The sequence below is a fragment of the Amblyomma maculatum genome, chromosome 1 (assembly GCF_055883805.1).
Source record: "Amblyomma maculatum isolate TAMU_Amacu chromosome 1, ASM5588380v1, whole genome shotgun sequence".
Classification (NCBI taxonomy): domain Eukaryota; kingdom Metazoa; phylum Arthropoda; class Arachnida; order Ixodida; family Ixodidae; genus Amblyomma; species Amblyomma maculatum.
This window is the reverse complement of record NC_139344.1, coordinates 90105468-90131149: the sequence shown is the minus strand read 5'-3', so window position 1 is coordinate 90131149 and position 25682 is coordinate 90105468. Positions and strand designations below refer to the sequence as shown.

General features: G+C 42.7%; 1 protein-coding gene across 1 annotated transcript in view; it reads right to left on the bottom strand.

The window, feature by feature from the left end:
* Ns4 (Nucleostemin 4) overlaps window positions 1-25427 on the bottom strand; it is a 30973-nt gene extending 5546 nt beyond the window's left edge. The window contains exons 1-10 of the mRNA XM_084588537.1: window positions 25139-25427; window positions 24936-25065; window positions 20703-20799; window positions 14963-15091; window positions 14725-14865; window positions 10760-10958; window positions 10569-10652; window positions 8142-8321; window positions 4447-4625; window positions 165-324 (exon numbers count right to left, since the gene is read on the bottom strand). Of these exons, the coding sequence (XP_084444663.1) occupies window positions 165-324; window positions 4447-4625; window positions 8142-8321; window positions 10569-10652; window positions 10760-10958; window positions 14725-14865; window positions 14963-15091; window positions 20703-20799; window positions 24936-25065; window positions 25139-25223 (1384 nt within the window). The 5' untranslated portion in view covers window positions 25224-25427. The remainder of the gene's footprint in view (window positions 1-164; window positions 325-4446; window positions 4626-8141; window positions 8322-10568; window positions 10653-10759; window positions 10959-14724; window positions 14866-14962; window positions 15092-20702; window positions 20800-24935; window positions 25066-25138) is intronic.
* Between the last annotated feature and the right edge of the window lie 255 nt (window positions 25428-25682).

Below are 25682 nucleotides of genomic sequence, written 5' to 3'. Positions count from 1 at the left end.
AAGGGAGTAAAATGATAAAACATCCATTCCAAATATGCATGCTACAACCTGATATGACAGAACAAAAATGAAGTTGCGCTTCATTTCCATTTTCAAAACATGGCTATTCACAGCAAAGTAGCTTTGAAGGTGGCTTTGTCATCATTCCCGAAATTTGAACCTACCTTCACAAAGGTCAAAAGCTGACCAAGGCTTGTGACTGTCACCGGCACCCTCAGGAGGTTTTAGTTTCAGGATAGAAGGTATGTCTATTCGTTCCGCTAAAAACTGAATGGCTGAGTAGGGTTCCCTCAATTGAGCTATGGGAAAGCACCCGGTCAACACCTGTGCAAAACAAGGATTTATACAAGCTTTTATCATTGACAAATTTGACACATGCATGATGAATCCGAGAAATCTGACACCTTTCTCTCAGACAGACCAGCACAAACAAAAACAGACAAAAGATGTACTGCACAATTTCACCACAGCTCCACTTTATACTTTTGCAGCTTTAAACACATGCCAAATATACCATATGCAAAAATAACCTTCACTTTAATTGACTGTAAGGAATTCATCATGACAAATACTGAGAAATTAGAAAATTCTGGACCGTTTCCCGATATCATTAACACTTCTGTACCCAGCCCTTTTAACCTCAGTATCCCTAATTCTTTTTTTTTCTTCTACAAACTGATGCAAAGAAAAGAATGTACATAAAGTTGCATAACTCCTGAGCACCATGTACGGTGTTAAACAGCATGCCCACACAGAAAAATGGTGATCTTTAATGCTCGGCACAGGTAATCCGAAGCAGGCCGACAACCGTGTGCTGCTCCACTTTAGCACAAAATGCTAAGATCCAGGACGTTCATTCCAAACGCTAACACTAGTGACCTTTAACCCTTTAGCTGTCGGGTGTTTCTGGTCATGACGCACCCCCAGTGTCGGCTTGGTTTCAGAGAATGAGCATGGCGATTAATGTTTGACTGATTGCTATACAAATAACACAGTCAACGCAATATGCATATTTCAATGTTCTATAGGTGTTAACACCGTCATCATTATCAGCCTGATCATAAATTAGATAAACGAGGCTAATGTAAGAAAAAAACTGCTCAATTCTTCTTGAGAGATCGAATCCAAGTTCGACTCGTATTTATAATCAAAAGAGCCATCGCTCCAGTCCGCAGTCGAAGGTCCCACGCGGTCAGCCATCCGAAAGTAACAACGCGCATGGACGGTGCACTTTCGGTGGCCCACACAACTGAGATAAATGGCACGTTGTGAATTCAAGATCACAGAGGGAGGTGGAAAGAGGCTAAAACAACCTCCTTTGCTGCGGCTAGCCGCAAGCAAGGGTGCGGCAAGAGAGAGCGAAAGCAGCGATCAGTTGTGTCGACCTATTGGAGAGGCAACGGCACGAGCTCCTGAACGTGACGTGTCATAGCAGACACGCCAACAGAATAAAAATAAAAACCTGCAAACCTGCGGCAGATAGCAGAACAATCCTTGAACCCGTAACCGTACGCACGCGCCACGAAACACGCGTGCCGCATGATCTCTTAGCATGATAGAGTAGCGCAAGCAGAGCGACCGCGTCCTCCAGCAAAGAAGGTGGCGGGGGTGGGCATGGTCGCTCCATACTCATCAGTATATACGTGTGAACACAACGCGGAGCGAAAATATGAATTTGTAGAAAGGTTTGACAGATGGCGCAACCTGTCCAAGGGCGCCAGCTTCGCGGTCAGGCGCGAAGTTTTGAATGCATGATAGAGAACGTACCGGTACGTCGGTGACAGTGTGTGTGTGTGTGTGTGGGGGGGGGGGGGAGCACGAAAACGTACCGGTACGTTTGTGACAGCGAAATGGCTAATAGCATAACTCGGATCATTAAATAAGCAAAATAATGGCGACGGATATCAGCTGTAATTCCAGTAAAGTGACGCGGATGCATGGACGAATGGATGGATGATAAAAGCATTCCCGTTTTAACGGGGTGCCGGCGGCTACCAACATGCTTGGTATTTTTCGTTATTTTTCTTCAACCAACCTGTTACATTGATGAGTTCCTGTCACATTTTAGCGTTCTCCATTTGTATTTACATACAAATTCTACGAAAATTTACATTTCCCCGATTTTTTATCCTGACCTCATATTTTCTCGTTTTTTTCAGCCATCAATCTGGGTTTATGAGCAGACCTGTATACAGGAATTTGTGTCGCACTTTTAAGGAGAATATCGGATATAAGGAACAAATTTTCTGTCAATATCCAACTTCATTACATCGAGGATTGACTGTATTAGCTTTGCTATCTGTAAACCCTAGAGGCACAGGAAGAGAGCTGTGTCTACATCAATGTCTGGATGGATTACTGGAGCATTTAGCAAAACACGTTCCATTGTTTCCGTGGGCCACTTAGATAAGGCAATGCTTGACCAGAAATAAATGTGACATGGTTACACTGCTGGCTTAATTTCAATAAACGAAAAGCTACTTCTGCCCATAAATGTTCGCATGCATATATATATATATATAAATGCACAAGCAGAAAACTGGCCGAACAAGTGAACATTTAGCAACTAACCAGAATAAAACATGATGAATCACCTCACCCACATTACTTAAATCTTGTGATGTAACTGTGATAAAAGAGTGTTTGCTTGTTGCTGTGGGCTACTACTACCTAGCAGACCAGCTCCCGCATTGCTCCAAACTGCAACACTGGTCACCTAATCTACTGTCGACTTCCTTCACTTTGTTTTCCTTTCTCTATGCAAGGCTTCACAGGGCTGCCTGTACTTTTCAAGGCTCTTATTGCACTCAGTGCCCACCAAAACGAACGTTACCTGCTCTCAAATTTCAGTCTGTTCTGATACAACTAAACGTTGACCTGCATTTGAATATTTTCTCGTGCCAACATATGGCTCACAAGGAGTTTCTGGCTGGCCTATACTGTATACTGTGCAGTGTCAAAATGGGTCTCACATCCTTTCTACAAAAATCCTAATGAACCACCATGGATGCCTACCTTAAAATAATGACAAGCAGTGCTGCAATATGTGCACAACTTTGGTTTCGTGTGCCTTGATTACTTCATGCTCCATGCACTCAAGAGATGCTAGAAATAACAAATTAAAATTAATTGGCATTCAGATAACAGCAATAGAGCTTTGGTGGATGCTAATGAGTAATTTTATGTTCTTTTAAATTTTGAAAATTCCCCTAAACACACTGCGCTCATTTTGATTAACACACACACACACACACACACACACACACACACACACACACACACACACACACACACACACACACACACACACACACACACACACACACACACACACACACACACACACACACACACACACACACACACACACACACACACACACACACACACACACACACACACACACACACACACACACACACACACACACACACACACACACACACACACACACACACACACACACACACACACACACACACACACACACACACACACACACACACACACACACACACACACACACACACACACACACACACACACACACACACACACACACACACACACACACACACACACACACACACACACACACACACACACACACACACACACACACACACACACACACACACACAAACAAACAAACAAACTGTTGCTTTGCTGGTGCAAATGATTCACCTGACTAAAGCATAGGTGAGCATCATAAGCTCAATATTTTGCAAAGGGGCATAATTTGCAGTAGCTTGGGCTTCGAACCATGTTTGGCTGTGGTACCTGAATGATAAAATTAAAGGTTGAATGAGCCTGCTGTTTGATATGATGATTAACTAAAAGGTAGCTATTCCACTTAAAAACCCACATTCCCAGCCACCAATAAACAGAACAGCTGCTTGTCATTGCCTTCTTGTGGGCACCACATTTCCAGCAAATTATGGCACGAAGTTGGCAGCATAATTCGTTAGTTTTCACCAAAGGCCACATGGCACTTTCACTTCTGCAATAAAAATCACAGAAGTGTTTTGAGCAGTGCAAAGGTACATAAAAAGAGCAGTTTGCAGCAATAGACCAAGTGACAGAACACATGCGAAAGTGTGTAAACAAGTTTCAGCTGAACCACAGCACACAAAACTTCCAGAACTCCAGCTACCTGATTCTAACAGTATAGTAAGAGAAGTCAAAAAGTCCGGATAACAATGACCCTATTCTGCTGTAGTCAAAGGCAAGAAATAGTCTCCATATACCATATAAGTGCATAAGGACGTACAGGCTGCATAATTAAGGCCTTTCCCACATACCTTAACAGGAGGGTTATGGGAGAGGCCTTTGCCTTGCATTGGGTGCAATCAGGCCAATGATGGCACATAAGTGCGTTCTAATGCGTCCTGTATAGACCTGACCGGCACGCGAGCAATGGTGATAGCATGCCAAAAGTGGTCTTGCCTGCAGAGCCTTGGGTTGCAGGCTAGGGAAGACCAGACCGGGACAGTCGCACAGGCGCACATTTTCAGTGAGGAAAATGGTCTGGAAGTGCTTGGTGTGGCCGGGAGTGCGTGATACGCTGACCACTTTTCGCCCAACTAAGGCATTCAAGAGCGAAGACTTGCCCACATTGGGTTGCCCTGCAGAAAGCAAAAGCATTGTGATGAGACCAAAACAGTTTTGCAAAGCTGAAATCATGGCTGTGAAACAGTAGCTCCCACAGTCATGTGTCTGTGTTTGCTAGGTTTTTGAAGCAACTGCTTGAGGTATGGAAACTGAGATATAGTGAACACTATTATGAAAATACAAAATAAAACAGAAAAAAAAAAGAGGAAAAGTTCATGTTGTACAATTGAGAATAAAAATCTCAGTTCAGGCACATTGGTGCCATGGTCTGTCTTGCTCTGCACACAAGCGATTCAACATTTATGTGAGCTGGAGGAAAATACAAACATAATAGGGATAAAACAATATTGTTATTATTAGTTTTACCCGCTTACACTTCATGCGCTCTGACAAATGAGTTGTTGCCCGTATCCATAGACACATTTTTCAAACACATTTTTCAAACACATTTTTCACGTATACCTTTGGGGGCTACAAAAACACATAAAACACCCCCTCCCCTAACTCTCTCCCCTTCGCCCCCAAAGCTGATATTGTACAATCGACAAAAAAATGTTTCCAGAACATATGGAAAACAAGCCAGGTACGTAGGAGCAGCGTCCACCAGGAATCAGCTCACTCCTTCAGTACATGACAGTGTGTGTGCATCCTGCCTTCACCCCAACAAGTGTGGCCTGAAACCATTAGCTAATAATAATAAAGATAATGGCTTCAGTAGCTGCTCACACAGGCTGAGAACATTTGTCCCACAGCAGTACACTGCAGGTATGTAGCCAGCGTCAATGTGATGGCGACCATCACCTGCTCTCTGAAAAAAGCAGCAGTGAGGGGTGAGGAACCAAGGAATGGGACACAGTGATAAAAAATGATCACCTTCATATTAATTCTGAATATACTGTCTGCCCTGCACACAGCAACACGATATTCTTTTCCAAGGAAGGTAACTTCATTTGAAGTGTACATTTACACCAGCCTTTCCAAACTATGGTATTCTATCTAAGAGTACACATACATAAAAAACATTGCCAATTTTATTTTTAAAAATGGGCCTAGGTATTTTTACCATTAGAGCAACCTTGACCATTCTTCTTTCCTATATATAAAAAAAATATCAGAGCCAGAAGAGATGTGAAATTATTAAGAAACTATTAAAGTACTCATGGGGCTACAAGAGGTGCAGATATAACCCATTGTCAAGAGCGTGACTGGTCAAATCACAGCATCGCCTGCAATGGGCCTAGCGCAAGCCAGTAAGCCTATGCTTCTTCACCCCACATCTGTCACTTCACACTCTCAGGAAGCAATATATAATGTGTGCCAATATAATAATTTAGCCGCAATGGCCGTTAGAATATCCCCGGGGGGCATGGGTTGGGACAGCAAAGGTCGCCGGTGTGAATCCCCTGTGTAGACTAGGTTCCAACCCAACAAGCAATTTTGTGCTCAGTGACCTGCTGAATTATTTGACACCACCCCGAACCTTCTGTGCCAAATGGGCGGCCCACAAATTTTACACAAATGGTGGTACTAAGGGGTTCAACGTCAATGGTCGCTAGACAGGGCCTATAATATAAGGAAACAAAAGGGTAGGTCTGACTTGTAGTGCTCCAGCGCCACTGTATCCGTTGATGAATTTGCATCCGTTCTTGCTATGCAACTGCCTTACAGTCACGTGCATTTACTGATGTGTCAAGCAGCTGCACAAGAAAGCACCGTTTATCACTTGTGGATGACATTTAGAACAGGAAAGCAGAGAGAGGAACCTCAGTACTAAGAATAGATTTGGAAACTGGAGATCAAGCTCTATAAGGGGTACAATTTCTATTCACCTAGCATTAATATATATAGAAAGACAAAATTTCGAGGCGCATGTCCTTTTCATAACTTTAGTCATCATGTGTCATACATATACCATGAGAAATATGGCTGCTGCAACGTGTGTATTTCTCTTTATAGTACCACAGCTGCCAATTTTGCCTTGTTAACATACTGTACTTAGTGTACTGTATTAGTGTCTGTATGACTCTTAATAATAACAATATTAGAACCATTTCTACTTCTGCTTTGCTACTTTTAGCCTACCTGCCAGCATGACATACAGTATAATTCATGAGGTAAAATTTGCTGCAGTGGAAACATGGTTGTAAAAAAAACAACTGAATAGCCATCAACGTTTCACCAGGGCAATGCAGCCTATCCTTGAAACTGAAAGAGGGTGGAATTATGACCCCTTCTGCATACACTGCACTTAATTTTTGCCTCAAAGGAACGAACTCTTCTGGTTACGGGGCTTTCAATGTGCAAGAATCCCAATTTAGCATCGCAGCTATAATATTTTGTGGGCCATGTTTTGTGTGCAAATTAGTCACCTTTGACAACACTGACTGGTGAAAATGATTGGCAAGCAGCCACGCTTGTGCCAACGTGGCACTAATTTGTGAAGCGTGATTTTGTGTGTGCTGGCCACTTTTTGTAGAAAAGTTAACGCAACCACTGCATTCAACGACCGGCTATTTATAGCCTTGGCTTTGTTGTAGTGCAGAACAAGCATCAATGTTGCCAAGATGTTCACGTTGCTGAGTACATAAGAGATGTAGGTGGATGCTTCTTACAGGGTTAGATACATCAAATTTTGCTTATTGTATTTCTGTTTTGGAATTGTGCATAAGATACTAGTAAACATGAATAACCACGTGAAGTTTGCCTATGCTAAGTAATTAATTTATATTAATTTCTTCTGCCACAGTTTTAGTTTCAGGTTGCAAACAATGGTTTTGACATCAGACGTAAATACATATAAGGCCAAGCGAGGCCCACAAAAGTTGCAATATAATAGCTCTTTGCCCAGTCATAATTCTGGCTTATGTAGCAGCTTAGCACAAAACTTAGTCTGAATTAAAACTGCAAAGCAACAAATATATTGCAGCCTTTGTATGAGTCACACAATCTCATATGGTAACACCTTTTGGCAACATAAAAACAAAAATGAAACTGCAGAATAAAAAAAATCTCAGTTACAATCTCAGTTATTGAGTGCAGGTAAATTCCATGTCGTACATGCTTACTAGTGTCATACAAACAGCTAAAAAGTAAAGTTACACTAAAAAAAATTCTCTGCCCTTGAAAGATTTCTGTTCTTAAATTAAATTGGGGGTATATTTCAAATACTGCAACAAGTTTGATCAAGCAGAATAGAGCATGAGCATTCCCTGTTGTAACAAGAGCCTTCATGACCTAAAAACTAAAGACACAAACAAAAATTTAAACCAAAGTGCTATTGGGATATGGAGATCAAATGTACACCATTGGAACAACCCATTGGAGTTTTTTTCCACACAATTTGGAGTGTTATTATTTTCTTCTGTACTTTTACACTGATAGCAAAAGAAGAAATGATAGAAGGAAAGAAAGAAGAAACGAGCAAACAAGTTTAATTACACTCAATGCGCTGTCAACAATACACATAACATAAGATAATAAAATGGCTAGCAGCACGAAAATGAGGGCATCATAAAAGAAATGACTCTGACCAACAAAGCCTAGAGTGAGACGTCCTCCCTTGAATCTTTCCTCCTCATAGAAGCTGGTGTCGGGTGCTACGACTTCTGTAGGCGCTGAAGCAAGTGCATCATGTTCCTCCTCATCATCATCATCTTCTGCCTCCTCAACAAGCTCTTCCTCAATCTTCTTCCTCCACGAGGTCAGGTCCACTGCAAAGGCCAGAGAACTGTGAGAACATTTGAAGGCACAGTACAGTGGAGCTTAACATAAATTATTGCATAAAATACTGCGCTACGCACTTAATACACACACAATTTTTTATGCAACTGCGAGACTCACCTTACATGTTCTCAAGGGCTCTTCATGAATAATGTTTATGCTGATGCGGCATAGTATACCCGTATACCCTGGCGAAATGGCAATGGCGTGACATCACCACGGTAACATGCTTGCACTGCAGGCTCCATGGAGCTTGCCCATTTACTCTGGCAATGTATACTGTATTTGGAACTAGGAGAATGGCCTCACAGTAACCACAGCATACAGCTTACTGTCCTGCGCTACTCAAGGATACTGACACACAGTTCTATTCACATATATGGGAGCCAAAGCGGTTTGATCAGTGCAGTGTAAGGGTGTTGACTAAAGCCCTTCTGATTAGGTCCAGCCACATCAAAATAGACAATACACTGACTTCGACCTCAAGATGTGACTAACATCCTTTGCCCATATCCCCCTTCCCACCCAGCACCCTTGTTGTGCCTTCCTCTCACAATGGACTTCCACTCACTCATTGCTTCTGCAGTGGCAGAGATACCAGTCAGAAATATTTCCCAAAACCTAGTAAGGCACAGTGAAATATGAAAAAAAAAGAAAAGACAAATTAAAATGGCGTCTTTCACATTTCTACGTTCGACCACGTTTAGTTACGTGGGATGCATTAACAACTAAGGCCATCATGCCCTAAATGCTAGGTCACTTGGTGCCTTTCTTTTTCCTTGAAATTATACTGTTCTTGACAACTGCATGCACGTTTTAAGAGACTAAAAAGGAGTGAACTGCCTACAAATGCATCTTCTCCAAGAACTAGGCATGTGAAAAGATACTTCTACGACAAATCTGTGAGAGATATTTCGCTGAGTGAGATGCTTTAGTTTTTCACACGAAAACAAAATGGGATTTACAGTGAACTAGCCTTCCCAGTGATCAAACAAAGGTTTTGCATGAATGTGAAACTGTAAGATGCGTGTGCTCAATGTGAAAGAGATATAAAACTGTCTCAATAAAAAACATATTCTTGGTGCCAGCAGAATTTTTCTTCTCCCAAGATAAGTTTTACAAGGTGCATCTTGTCTTTGCTTTGTTATCTCATTCAGCTTGCTAATTAATTTCGTATTTACACTTCGTATGGTCTTGCAACAAGGAATATTGTGAAATGTACAGGAATATACTCATCACTTATAGACTACTTATAGAGTCAAACTTGTGCTGCACAACTGTCTGCACTCTTGTTACTAACTATTCCAACATGGCTTGACATCCAGTAGAACGCGATTTTCCATCCTTGCCCCATCGCTGCCACCTAATAAAGATGCAGCTGTGTTGCAGGAGTACAGCAAATAGAAGTCTATATATTCCGGAAGTACATCCACCCAAAAGGTGCCACGGAAGCGATTCATATTTTACCATAAAAAGCCACATCATAAATATTGCAGTACCAGGAATATGAGCAACAGACATAAAATTTGTTGTCATTTAGCATTCCAGTTCGTGTTTGAGTGAATGCTTTCAGTACAAAGCACCACCATTAAGGCAACAAACTTCCATGCAAACTAGCTGTTGTTAATGATGTAGGTGTTTAGAACCTGGAAATAATAATAAAACAAATTTCATGAAAACACAATTTTGCTCTGCTAGCGAGAGAAAAAGCCATCAACTAGGCACATCACATGCAGTGCTCATCAAAGTGACCTGTAATGGCACAGTGATGCCCTCAGTTACTTCAACAACAATTTCTTAACAAGTCACCTTTTATTTCTTTTTTTTTTACTTCTGTAGCACATATTCCCACTGACTGCATTTGGTGTCCATCTTTGAAGCAGTTAACCAGTACCACCAATTAGTATATTCACAAGAAGGGTATATGCCTACATCAGAAAGACATGACAGTGCATAGAACAGCCCTCACAGAAGCACGCCAGATTTAAAGAATGAATAAATAGGTGGCAAACATTATCCAAATAAGCCTGCAATACCTCAGGAAACAACATGTCCATCATTGTGGTACATATGTACGTCCATCACTATAATCAGATACTACCTGCGTGCCAGGGCAAGAAGTCTGTAAAACAGTGCATCGACCACTCCATTATTGGAAAGTCAAAAGACTCAAATTCTTCCCAGGCAGAAGCTGAAGTCATATCAAGTACTAACAAAAATAAAAGCAACACATTGACCTTGATTGCTGACCATCTCCTGGCAGGCTTCAAGAAGACCCCGGCAGGCTTCAGAGGCCATGCGTAGCTTGCCTTGACGCTTTCCTGCGTGCGGTACAAGTGCACCTTGCAGCAAAGACATTTCCCACCCCCTTTTGTGCAAATCAATCCTATCATCCCCATGTGGCAGAAGGAAGGAAGCAGACACTGACCTTTCTTTCCCTTGGCAGTCATGCCTGCATATGAAGCGAAGGGCAACACTACCAAGCCTGGGTAGCGCTCGCGGAAAAATTTTATCCAGGCAGCTGTAAGTGTGTCCGGGACAAGATCCACTTTGTTAAGGACAAGAACCAGCCGCTTTCCAAGCTCTTTAGTTATGTGGAGGTACAGTGCCGGAGGGAAGTGCACCACCTGCATGCGCCACATTGCCGGTTATGATGGCCTTTTTGAAAATTTAAAAGTTTGCACCCCGTGTCAGAAGAGCAGAGGAATAGAGGAGGAAATTGATACGTTAAACACAGCACAGTCACCCCAGCACAACCTTCAGTGCGGTAAGGTGTTCTCAAGCAACCAAGAATACAATAGCCAGTTACATGCAGTATTGAAAAAAAAAAAAAAAAAAAAAAAAAGGAAGACCGCTTAAATTTGATAATAGGGAACTAGTATACATACATGGTCTCAAGATTCCAAAAATAAACAAGGCATCTCTAATCAGGCTAGCCATATTAAATGTACCAACCTGAACGCACCCTTTTCGAACGCGGATGACAGGGAGATTTCAAAAACAAAACAAAAGGCATGGATTGCGCTCTAACAACGTTAAGCATTTTGCCCTCTGCTTGAGTTAGACCCTTGGCACACTCCTTGAGGTGATCAATAACCTAAAATTAACTTCATGCAGTAATAAATTTTAAGGATTAAGAAAGTATACGAATTTCTTGTTGATGTTGCAATTCACTTTATTATCACAATAAATATTCTTTGTTCTTTGCATATTCCTCTTGTAGATTGGTTGACCTCATCCTGTTACTTTATAATATATAGTGCCAGCCTGTTTCTAAATGCAGAACACCAGAGAACACCATTAGGTGCTGAATATGTGCAAACAGATAGGAAAACTCCACAACCAAACTCATATGAATCACGTTGGTGCTGTGCATTCAACATTTTCAATAATTCATATTTTATAAGAAAAAAAAAAAAAAGGGGAAAAGCCATCAACAGCTTCAAATGCTATCTTACTGCCAACACACAATGCAATTAGGTATTCCAGAGAATTCTTTTTTTATCTATTTTGCAGTAAGGGAACCATAGATTGAAATAGGGAGCCTCGATGGCGTTTGCATCGAGGCTCCTTAGATTGGAATGAGAGAGATAAGGAAAGAAAATAAAAATAGAAATCATCATGAAAGACATTTTTAAATTTTTATATACATTTACAAGTCCCGTAACTTTAGTCAAAAGCCACTTCATAGAATTGAAACCATACACTCGTTAAGAAGGTGTCAATAGGCACTGTATGTGTTACGCAGATACTGATATGATGGTATAAACTGCGACGCCAATCAATCCGTGAGCTGCGAGAAGCGCCATAGTGTAGATCTCTGGATTAATTTTGATCACCTGGGGTTTTTCTGGCATATGCTGACATGGTGTAGCACGTAAGTGTTTTTGGCATTTAGCCTTCACTGCACTACAGCTCAACCTCTTGAGTCATCACTGCTGTATACGCAATGCCTCATGACAGTGAGCGTATCAGAATCTTGGGAGAGCACCAGCATTATCTTAATCCACAAGAAATGAGATGTCCCGGGCTTGAAAATTACAAACTGACTTGCTATACTGTCCATTACTTGCAAGGTATGCAATTGGTAATAAGATCAGGACAACCTTCGACTCAATGAAAGGACAAGGCAGGCTTCCGTTAAGGAACTATCAACTAGGTGATAGAGGAATGCACCGAATATAACCAACCTCCATATATACAGACTTCTAAGGTCAAAGAAAGTATTTGACTCAGTTGAAATCTCAGCAGCCATGCAGGTATTACAGAACCAGAGGATAAAAGAGCCATACGTGAAAAAAAACGAAGATACTTCTAGACAGCACCATAGTCCCCCATAAAGAACATGTTAGGCACAGAGAAACAATCTCTCCAGTTCTGACTGCCGAGTGCTTCCTTAGAGAAAGTATTCAGGCACTGAGATTAGGAACAGTTAGGAATAAGGGTTAATAGAAAATACCTCAGTAAGCTGTGGTCCGCTGATGACATTGCCTAGCTAAGTAGAATTATGAAGGATGACTAATGACCCAGATAGACAAAGTAGAATGGTAGGCCTAAAAATTAATATGCAGAAGACTAAATTAATGTTAAAGAGCCTCAGAAAAGAAAAGTGGTTTACAATATGTAGCAAGATGGAAGTGATGAGGGAATACATCTAATTAGGACAGGTAATGACCGCAGATCCAGATCATCAGCTCCATGCGCTCCACCACAACCTTATTCTTCTGGTTATTTCATTATTAGGTAATGAAATAACCAGAAGAACAAGACTGAGATGGAGCGCATTTGGCAGGTACCCTCTGATCATAAGTGGCAGCTTGCTAGTATAGCTCAAGAGGAGAGTATATAACACCTGTACCTTACTGGTACACATTCATAGTGGAGAAATATAAAGACCAATGAAAAGGTTTCAGTTTAAACTAAGAACAACACACTGAGCTATGGAAAAGAAAATGAGAGGTGTAATGTTAAAGGGACACTAAAGAGAACAATGAAGTGGGCTTGCATCGATAGAATGCTAGTTCTTGGTTACAAAAAAGTGACTCTTACTGAAAACAGAGCTGTTATAAGGTAGTAAAGAGGAAGAACAGGAATACAGGTATCGCCGCCACAGCCAAAACGGCCGAGACTCGCAACTACAAATCACGTGACGTGCAAGGGATCCTGGAGGCTGACAAATGCGAATTACGTTGACCGTTTGAATATGGTAGTCGAGTTTGTCTCGAATATGGTAACATGCTTTTATCACACGTAAACGACGACATAAAGATATACTCATTTCGTCCGCTTGTCGGTACATGCCGCTAGTCTCTCAGCTAACACCGCACCACAGGCGTCCACTTCAGTTTCGGTTATGTTCCGGCTCAGGCACATCGTGCGTGCTCTGATAGTTTGGTTTGGGCCTGCGGCACCTGAAATACGAGCTCGGAGCAGCAGATGCACCTACCCTAAGTGTGTATCGAATGAAGATCATGATTCCGCACGCACCTGCAGAGTCTCCTCTTGCGTCATAGTGCGCATCATCCTACCCTACTATGTAGTAGGAGAAAACAGTTTGAATTCGACCGGCGGGAACAAAAAACCCTCAACTTCTTATCGCAATATCACAGCAATAATTCGATTTTCTGCTGCCGGATATGCAGCGATAGTGTCACCAAATGCCATTTATTAGATTTTGATAGCATATTTCGGTGTCTTTAGTGTCCCTTTAAGAGAGAGGAACAGGGTGAAGTGGGTCAGGGAACGAAGCGAGTTAATAATAATCTAGCCAAAATCAAGAAATATTAATTGGCTCTGGAAAGGCAAAGGAAAGATAAATGATGGTCGCTAGGAGTAACTCAGTGGTTTCCAAGAGAAGGCAAGTAATTTTGTTTGTTTAATATCAGCAATAAAAAAATTTGACACTGGGGTAAATTTTTTTTACGAAAATGTTTAGACACTCAAAAGGTTAATAAACAGCCTTTGCCAGTACACTGATGTATGCACATATCATTTTATGCCCCCTCCCTTATTTGTTCCACCCCACCGCGGTGGTGCAGTGGTTAGGGCGCTTGACTACTGTGCCTGAGGATGCGGGAACGAATCCTGGCCGCGGCGGCCGCTTTTTAGTGAAGATGAAGGCAAGGCGCCCATGTGCTGTGGAATGTCAATGCACTTTACAGAACCCCCGGTGGTCGAATACGGCGTCTCTCATAGCTTGAGCCACTTTGGCATGTTAAAGCCCACAAGCCAAACCCAAACCTTATTTGTTGCTTTTTACTTTTTGTGTAAAACAGTTTAATTAACTTGAGAGCACGGCATCCCTCCCTGTAGTTTCCATTTGCACCTTATCTTTTCGTAACCAATAAGCAACATTTTAAGCACTCATGAGTAAAATAAAGAGAAAGCCCTCACAGGATGTCGAATGTCAGCAACTAGAAGCACAATCTCAGACATCTCCAGAACTCGCCAAAGCTGGCGCCAGGTCTCCAAGTTGAGCTCAAAATAGCTCAGCTCCTGGTCGGCAAAGGCATTCTCAATTTTGTCCAGGTACTCCTGCACACAATTACGTGGCCAGAAAGCACAAAGTGTCATTTCAGGTCTCTGTATGCAAACATTCGATCTAGAAAACAAAAGTAAGAGTGGCACTTACTCGAAAGTACTGTGCCTCTCTGGCTTCCAAAGCTTCTTTGCTCATGGAGCGGTTCCACGGTGGGCGTTTAGGCATGTCCAGCGCAGAACCAGGCAGAAAGAACTGCTCTGGGCTCACTTCCAAAGCTGACTAGAAAGAGAAAAAGCAAAGAGTACATCTTTTAAGATGGGTACAGGGAGATTTCAAATCTACTACAATATAATTTTCATCTGCGAGAATAACTTTATGGTGGCAAAAAAAAAAAAAAAAAAAAAAAAAAAAGAAAAAAGAACTCTGCCACACTGTACGAATTTTCACTCAACGTATGTTGGCATTACAAATCCTGATGACCCTCCTGATGAAATAGAATGTTACAATCATGGAATCTGAATGACTGCCAACTTACATTTTCACTCTGACCTCCAGATAAGCAGAAGGTTCTTGACACTACAATGTAGATCAGGCATCATAAGCTTTCTGTGATTACAGTAAAATCTCATTAATAATTACGGCCTTCAAGGAACTGGAAAATAATGTTCGAATTGTCCGAAAGTTGAATTATCAAGCAGCCCCAAAGCTGAAAACCGTTTGCGTCATGGCAACTTTGTTTAATAACACCTGGAATACAGCTGTCTGCATATCTGAGATGAAAGTTAAGCAACAACAATTTTTTTCAGTTTTGTCAAGTGCTTTGTTTTGCCCATGCAGTCGGGACAGCCGAAAAATCAAGAAGTATGCCCGATTGTGGCGGCGGGATCGACGGCATGATTTTAAGAGAAAATGAACTGAAACTTTATCGCTGGGCTATACTTTGGGAATGGGGCACTTCTAATCGTCGTCGCACCAGCTATAGTGCGCCTGCCTGAGGTGAGCGGGCACTATTGAATTGAGGTTTTACTCTAATTTATTACACCACAAATCGAATATAAAAGTCTTCATTGTTGGATCATCAACCCTTAAAGGAGGTATAAGGCTCTTAAGGGTAACTGGAAAAAAAAAAAGAGAGAGAGAGAGAGAGAGAGAGAGAGAAAGCAGCTTTTTAAAATGACATTTTAGAAGCCTACAGCTTATCTTCTATATATCTACTCATTAATTCACTCCCTAGGCCATTCCTTAATTCCACTTTATAAGGTGCAAACAAGTTGAACAATCCCATCTCTGCTAGTTTTTTCTCGTTTTCTCAGAACACAAATTTTGAACGGTTTTCTAGTATATAAGAAGGATATCTTCGTTTTTAGAGAAGATAAAGGAATAATTTTTATTTCAGCATACACCTGAGTAATGAAACTATACAATGATGGGAACAAATTTCTGATTTTCTGGTTGGTAATTTATTTGTGTGCTCTAATTAGAATGGTACATCGACCACTTTTCCCCACATCTAACTTCAACAAGTTGTGAGATGACAAATATTGCCGTTAAAAAAAGTAGTTCACATATTGTGTTCTTTATGCCGTATACAGTAGAACCTCGTCAATACGTTCTCAGTTCATACAATTTCCCGTTTCATAAGCTCAAAATCACGGGCAGTAAAACATCTCCCACAAAGTTACACTATTTTTCTCCTGGTTAATATGTTCCCGGATAACATGATTTCCTGGTTACCACGTTTAAAATTTTGACAAATTGTGGTTGTATAATATGTTCTGCGATAAACCGGACATGCGCTAACGAGTGCTCGAGACATGAAAAACTGATCAGCAGTGTCCATCTGCCACAGCTGCTTTCCTGCAGTGCCTAGGTGCAAAGGGGCGAAGCATCAAAGAAAGCCAACATATGAGGTGCCCGTTCCAACGGAGACACGACTTCGGGAGAAACGCAGTCGCTTCTTTGTGGTGCCTTAGGTGCATAGGTGTGAACCATTTGATAACTACAGCTATTCGCATGCATACGAGTGAGTCATGTCTGGGCGACGCAGCATGAGCAAAAAAGTCGCAGCTGTAAGCCATCGTGATGCCTTCTCCACATGTCACTGGTGTAAGCAGGCGAAGCATCCGGAAACAACTAAGGAAGCGATCCTGGCTTGTCATTGCCTTCTACGAACCGGATTTTATTACTAAATCCTTAGGACAAAGCAAATAAAGACTGAATTCTGCGAGAGCTAGAAAAGAAGCTGTTATTTGAAATAAGCATAAAAATCTGATCAAGGGTGCACATTTTCATTGCATAGAGCCTAAAAATACAGAAACATATTCCAAAAGCCCCGTCCCCCAACTCGACATACTACACAAAACAAGTAGCACAAGCATGAATAAGGGACAAAAAAGCTACAAATTTTCATCCAAATACAGTATTCCCTTATCGATATGTTCTCAGTTCATACGATTTCCCGTTTCATACGTTCAAAATCGTGGGTAGTAAAACATCTCCCATAGAATTACACTATTTTCCTTCCGGTTAATATGTTTCCGGAAAACATGATACCCCGGTTACTACGTTCGGAATTTCAACAAACTATGAACATACAATATGTTTTGCAATCAACCGGACATAACCTAACGAGCTCTCGCGATGTGAAAAAGTGATTAGCGGCGCTCCGCCACAGTTGCTTTCCTGCAGTGCATAGATTAGAGGGGCGAAGCATCAAAGAAAGCCAATGAGCCAACGTAACAGGTGCCCGTTCCCGCGGAAACGTGAGAATTCATGAGGAGAAACGCGATGGCTCCTTTTGCGGTGCCTTAGGGACATGGGGATGAACCATTTGGTAACTACAGTGAAAGCCCGTTAAATCGAACTACACTACTTGGTCTGGTCAAGCTCCATAGAGGTCCGTGTATAAAAAAATACCTTTAATTCGAACACGAGTCGGTTCCGCTCCGAATAATTCGAAATATGCGCCGCCGTGTATGGGCGGCCTGGCGCCCAGCACATGGCCAAATGAAGACCTCCGTGATAGAGAGGCATAGTTAGAGGCTGCGCACATCCCAAGCGGGAACAGAAGATGAAACCAGGTAAAACTATGGAAGAGAGGATAAAGCCGATATGGCACCATGACCAGCGGCACCGGAGAGTAGGGAATGGCGGCCGCGGTGGCTGCCTGCTCTTTTCTGCGCAACCTCCGAAGCTTGAAACTAAATACTCGCTAATTCGACTTCCTATCGGACTACCTTTCGACTATCGAAAGTACGGATAGGCATTTCTGTCAGCGCGGTCCCAGCCAACGCTCATGAAAGGCTATGACGTTGGACAGACACTGCACGTTTTCAAATAAAAAACTGCCCACGATTACATTACTTCCTAATGCAAAATTTGAGCGCAGCTCATCAGCTGTTTCACCTTTTCGTTAGATTGAGGTAAAGATTTCTCACGCGTATTTCTTCAAGAAACACTCCACTAACAGTTCTTTGCTGTCATGAAAGAAGCTTTGTGGTCAGAGAAATGAAGAGAGCAATTGAATTATCGGGAGGTTGCGGGAAGCAGCGCGTGGGCCCATAGGAATGTTACGCGGTGAACAGATAGCAGTGACTGACCAATGCTGTTGATGCCGCTAACCAGTGAAGCGAGTGAGAACGGGATGCACGCAACCAGAGAGCACCCTCGCCGCCACGAAGGAAGAGGGGGGGGGACCCCCTCCTCCTCTTTCTGCACGGCGGCGGTGTTCTACGCAGTCACGTTGTCTTGACTCGCTAGTGGCGGCGGCGAGTCTATCATTCGCGGCTGAGTGTAATCTCCCCCTTCCCCACCAGGCTCCATTTGCCGAAGCGCCGGCTCGAACTCGGGGGATGAAAGGGGGGCGGAGCTGGTTACGAGGCCGCCGCCGCCGACGCGAAACCCAGGAACGGGCGCCAAAGAGCTGCGTTCTAAGAATCCAACCATCATGCGGGAAAAGCTTTTTTTTTTTTTGTTTTTGCGAAAGTCGTCCATCCTTCCACCCATGAGTCATTAACGAAAGCACGTGGTCAGTCGCGATCATGACGTCGAAGGCATTTGCACTATCACACGCTCCAATGATTGTGTGCCATTGGCCATTGGACGGCGCCTGCCCCAAACGCGACATAAAGTGAAAACGAGGCATGCACAATTGGACGAGCTGTGGCACTCTGGCGAGTTGACCCCCCCCCCCCCCCCCCCCTACCTCCCCCTCCCGCCTTCTTTTTCCACCAACAGCTAACGTGCAGCATCTTAGCGTACTGCCAGGAAATGCGCGGTGAATGTGACAGTGACGGGGCAAAACAGAGGGATGCGCTAACGAACTCTTTTCGTTTCCCTTTTTTTTTTTTCAAATTCGAACTGGCAAAAGTGCGTGTGTGTGTGGGTCATTATGCGAGGGGCATGAGCAAAAGTGCAGCGAATGTAAGCCATCGCGACGGCTTCTCCACATGTCACTGGTGTAGGGGGGCGAAGGATCCGGAAACAAACAAGGAAGCAATCTGGGCTCCTCATTCCTTCTACGAACCAAATCTGTTGCTCTCTTCCCTGCTTATGACAATGCTGAATTCTACGAGAGCTAAAAACCGAGCTGTGCCTACTTCATGTCAATAAATACTAATCTACACTTTTATGCAGTGAAAGTCTCAATCTTAAATGGCTTTGTACACATTCAGCAGTTAATTTTTAAAATATTGGGTGGTTTGTATCACACGTTTTCTCTCGGCATTTTTTGAGAAACATATCAACGAGGTTTTACTGTATTTGAGAAGCACGGCTTCAACTTCATGCAAATAGCCAAGTAGTGGGACCTCACAGAAGCCCATTCGAAATGCATCTAGTCATACCTGTGTGCCCTGTCCCGCCGTGGTAGTACAGTGATAGGGCGCTCGACTACTGTGCTCAAGGATGGGGGATCGAATCCCGGCCTCGGCAGGTGCTTTTCGGTGGAGGCGGAAAGCAAGGCGCACATGTTCTGTGCGATGTCAGTGCATGTTAGAGAGCCCTAGGTGGTCGACATTTCCAGAGTCCTCCACTACGGTGTCTCTAATAGCCCGAGTTGCTTTGGGACATTAAACCCCACAAACCAAACCAAAAATATGCTACAACAGTTCTGCACAGCACTTCATACTTACGCCCACTTTTGAAGATAATGCAGACTACACATTTTTTAGTCGCATGCGCCACTCCATGTGTTTTTCATTACGGGCGATTTTGAGAACTTAGATCGGCTTCTTCTGGAGTGAAACACAAGTGCCACTTCTTGACTGGCACAAAAAAAATATCCAGGGAATTCAAATTCAAGTCAGTACAAAGGCCCACATTTGGTTAGTAAGAACATGCTAGAAACAAAGAAGAGATGGTTGGTTTATGGGGTTTAATGTCCCAAAGCGACCCAGGCTATGAGAGACGCCGTAGTGGATGGCTCCGGAAATTTCGACCAGCCGGGATTCTTTGACGTGCACTGACATTGCACAGCACACGGGCGCCTAGCTTTTTGCCTTCATCGAAAAGTGGCCACTGTAGCCAAGATTCGATCCCGCGTCCTCGGGCACAGCAGTCGAGCACCCTAACCACTGCACCCCCTCGGCGGGGCACAAAGACTAGAGGTGTGAATACCAGTGCAAAAGGCTCAACAGATGCCATATCTGAAAACTAACTCAAGACACAAGACACAAGACACACTGAAACTGACACTTTTTACATTACAGACAAACTGTTGTAAAAAGCAAGACATTAAAGTGAAAGCATGTCCTCACTCATTATGGTTGCTCTTTTTCAGCCATGCTCTTGGCAGATGTGTTCATATGAAAATATTTATGATGTTTGATTCAGATATTCTGCATATCAAGTAACCTTGCCGCATTATGTTGATGACGTCACCTGCCCATACCTCATCCAAGGGAGTATATGGTTCTCGGGCCATTTTCTTACGTCTCTCGAGTTCCTGCGGTGTCTCCCTACGAAACTGCAAGCAGTAGCGAAACACACTGTAAAGGTAAAGAAAAGAAAAGAGTAATTATAGCATGGCTGCCACGTTACATCAAAAGTAAAGAAACATAAGTCCACTTTTCATTGTGAAGAAAGAAAAGTATAGTATGTATCGCTAAACATCCCAAAGCCTTGTGCATGCTATGAAGGACATTATGGTAGCAAGCTCTGGATTAATTCTGGCACCTGGGGTTCTTTGGTTAGGTAGGCATTAAGCAGCACACAGGTATTATTGCATCTTGCCTTCACCAATATGTGGCTGCCGAGGCCTAGGCTTCATCCTGTTACCTTGCACTCAGTAGCTAAGCCCCAAAGCTACTGAATGACTATGGTCAGTCACATAAGAAATACATATATGAAGAAGCTGCTCCGTGAAGGTCCACAAAATTACTACAGATATAACTCAGTATGAGAGGCCAGAAAAAGTCATGGTGAAGCTAAAACTGGCAGCCATGGGCACAGTCACATGAAATTTTTCACAAGTTTTTAGATACTCCCCTACCTTTTTTTTGTGCAAAGAAAGAAGCAAGGTGCAATTAAAAATGCCAATGGGCTTTCTGGCAACAAAATTAAAATCTAAATTAAACATAACTGGTACATTCTCTCTTCAAGAGCGTTCTTGAGACTTTTATTTTGAAGTGCGCTTGTATTAAACAGACCAAATTATTTTTTTTCATTGCTTTGTGTCTATTATACCTTGGCTCAGTAATGATTACAAAAAATAGCTGGGAAACAAGGATGGCCCAATTCCTCGACTGGTCACCGTAGCCAATAAGAAGAAAGGGGATAGTGATAATAATCAACTGTATACCCTCGCAAAAATGAATGTTCAAGTTACATTTTAGCTATCAAATCACAAGGCGGCTCACATAATTTTTCAGGAATTCTAGCAATAATTGCCTTTTAAGCAAAAGAAAATCTTTAATAAACACACAATTCTTTTAACACAGCTGGTAATGAAATAGATATGATATCAAACTCTCTAGTGCCAAATGGTGCACATTCGGATGACATGCTGCAGGCTTTGTCGCAGTATACAAGCGTTGATGGTGGTGCTTGAGAGTGTGCCACAGTGTGCACTTTTCTCTCGCACTGGTGTTCTTATTTAAAGATAACTATCAGCATACAGTTTGCATTGCGGCGGTGGCGAGGACCAAAATATCTAGTAAATTGAATAATAATAATAATAATAATATTAATTGGCTCACAGGAAGGGAAAGATGCAGTATATGTCACACTTGTTTCTGAGGGCACCTGAACCGTGCCGTAAGGGAAGGGAGGAAGATGAGAGTGAAAGTGGAAAGAGAGAAGGAGGAGCAGTAGTGGAGGGCTACGCAGTAATTTCGACCACCTGGGGATCTTTAACGTGCGCTGACATCGCACAGCACATGGACGCTTCGTTTCGCCACCATCGAAATGCAGCCCCTGCGGTCGGGGTTGAACCGGGGTACTCCGGCAGTCGTTGGGCGTCTTGCCACTAATAAGGTTAGTTATTTTTTTATCTCGCGCTCGCTATCAGAGCCACGGAAGATACAGTGACTTGGAGGGTTGGTAGCATGGCATTCAATATGCGTTCACGCCTTGAGACTCTGGAAGCAGCGGTGAAGACGGTTGTAGCTTTGCAGTCACCATCCTGCCTTCATGTTGGCTGTCACAGAGGTGGTGAAAACGGCAGCAACTTTCACAACTGACACACTATTTTCCTCGCAACGCTGTTGTGAAGCAAGAAAGCCAACCTACTACAACTGCACACTTTTGACACTGAGCGGAGAAGCCAACTTAACTGGAGCTTTTTTTTTTTTCTATTCTTGGAATAGCTATGCCTTCGTAGCATCATTAAACCCAGGCAAATGTCTCTTCGTTTTTTTTATAAGGATCATGAGCTGCTGTCCCATAAATGACTAAACTGCACTTCTCCTGAGTGAGACTTGACAAAATTTTATGTTCCGAATTCTGCTTACATCGAACAATTTTAGAGTTGTTTACCTGTTCACTGTAACGAGGCATAAATGTGTTTTTCTAAAGGTGTAAGAATATTAAAAATTTCCAAACACCAAATTAGCCATCTAGTTCTTTAATGCCGCATATAAAACTAATAGTCCATAATCAAGATTATTAGAAATTTCAAATATTTCTTGTGCAGAGTTCTGCTCACTTCTTTAAAATAGTTTTTGAATGCTCAATAGTACTGAACACAGCCCAAAGTACTTGTATTGCTTGTATGTCTTAGCCACATTGACAGGGCCTTTTTAATTTATTTAATATCAACCCCAGGAGAGAAACTTTATACATTCCCATGCATGAGACTGTTTTGAAGCCTCAATCCTCATACCGTCCTGTCAACAACACTTGCTTCTGCATTCACAGTTATATTAGTGAAACTGTGTTTGTAGGTCAGTGTCCCTGCACTTTCTTCATCCTAGTATGTATATGCCTCTGCTATGACACTGCAACCTATGAAGCAAAAACAGAAAGCCAGCAAGCACCAAAAGCCTCCATCCTTTCCCTGCTGTGCCTCAGTGATGTCAACTTAACCGAGTTGCACACTCACTCACTTTTGACGGATGCTTGCAGTAAGACATGCTGCAGGCGAGGCTATGTTCTCAGACTGACACAAACATGCTAGTCACTTTTAATGATGTGCTCAAGCAGAGCCAAGCAATTAATGTAGTTTATTGTTTGTCTTTGAATTAATCCTCATATCCCCAACTAATTTTATCCAAGCTTCACACAACAGTGTGTCCATTTAACGATGTTAGCATTTTACATTGTTGTTTTATGACTGCACTCACTTTTAGTCAAAGTAACTAGAAGTTAAATGTTACCTGGGTATTTTCTTCTCTGTCTATTGTTCTTTTTTTCTGTGTAGCTTGTTTTCAATTTCAACTGGTGCAAATGGTACCAACTTAGTTACCAAGTTAAACTATGCATAGCCATCTCCTGCTCAAGAAACCGCCTTGAAGCTAATGGTGTCGACCAATTCTCATGATGCTGTGGACAATCCACTTAGATCGGCTACTGTGACAACGCAGTGTGAGGCAGATGAAAGCAGTTCACGTGGCTTAAATCTGATTAACCACAGCGTCATGAAAATTGGTCTATGCCACTGGCTGAAGGGCCTGCTTTGAGGAGCAGCTATACTTTTTGTTTGAGCTGCATCAGATTATAGAAGTGAGATCCCTTGACTAACCATGACTTACAAACTGGCCTACCTGAAATAACACACAATATTATACTACTGCAGATATACTTTCACGAGTGGACAACAACAGCCTTCCCAAAAAACGTACAGAAAATTTGCACATTTACTGTGCAAATTTACATGGACTCGACAGAGTCGGGTCGAGTAAGTCTGTCGAGTAAAAAACCAGTTGTCGGGTTCATGTATACGCAGTCGGGTCGAGTAAAATAGCCGCGGAGCGGGTCGCGTTAACTCGCTTGCCGGGGGTAGGTTAACTCGCTTGACCCGCTTGTCTAAAAGCATGTAGACGCTGTCGAGTCAGGGAGTCGAGTTATGGCGAACTCTGGGATTAAAAAGCAACCGGAACGGCGGGGAGCGTCAGCAAAGTTGAAGGCTTCTTAGCCCTCATCAACGATAATAAATAATAATCGAAGCTCTCGATACTAAAAGGCAACGGAATCAATTACGAGTAAGAAACTTGCACAATAACTTCAAATCTCGACGCTACGCGCCGCTGCGATACTTACTCGCTAGAAAGCGAGTTCATGTAGACACCAATCGGGTCGAGTAATGGTGACCTCGCTTACTCGACGCTTACCCGACCCGGTGCTGTCGAGTCCATGTATACAGGGCTACAGTAAAATTAAGGAAAGTGGTTGCTAGCCATTACATAGTTCCGCGCACCCATTGCCTTTATTCATCTGAATGTGTTTTCCGGTAAACAAATGTTGATAATACAAGAATAGTTCCTTTTTAAACGGCGCCTAAGATAAACTCGCAAGCGCTCTGCGAATGCCAGTGGTGCAGGGTGCGTAAACAAGTTATCTTCGCTCGTCTACCGTCTATCTTCGCCTGATCTATTCATATTTCCGTGAATGAAAGCCACCAAAAGCACGCAGTTTTATAATAGCTACGAATGTGCAGTACAAGCTCAGAAGGAAAGTATAAGCGCACCGGCTGGATCGTTGCCCGAGATCTCCCTCGGCATTGATGCGTATCACGTCGCCCAAAGAGCGTTTTTCTTGTTGAACTGCAACGACTTGCTCCGCCGGCCGTGGCTTTGGGACTCCGCTACCTTCGTGAACTGCAGATAGATCAACACGTAATTGCAATGAAAATAAGCTCCGCGTTACAATAAGTAACACAGCTTACATTACCTAGCTTCTTGCGCTCGCGTTTCTGTTGCAACTGGATCTTCTTCTGTTTGGCGCTGAAAGGCACCTTTCTCGATCCCTGCGGCATGTTTGCGCATGGGTGACAACCTGCACACGCTGTCTGCACTTCGCTCACAAGCAGTCAGAGCCGAAGATGTTAATCAAAGTAAACAACGATACACCTGGCACGAATAAAATATGACAGATAAGCTGCATAAACTCTAATATCCAACAGTGCTAACGGCATCCACCGGGCCAACGGCAACGGTTTCGTTTACGGCAGTGCGGCAGTTATCAAGTTACGTCTACTTTATGATTATGTCCCTGTTGTAGGCAACGTTTGTAGGGTCAGGACAAAAACAGGATCAATACTTGCATCAATAAAATATTAGTAAATGTAATAATTATGAAATAGATATATGCTTACAGAAACTTCTTGCCTGATGTTTTGGTTTAGAGTCGTATAGAGTCAATCAGAGCTGTTCGCGTAGCCGGCATGAAAGCCAGCTTGGCGTAGCTGCCAAAACAAACTAGCAGAACCGTAATC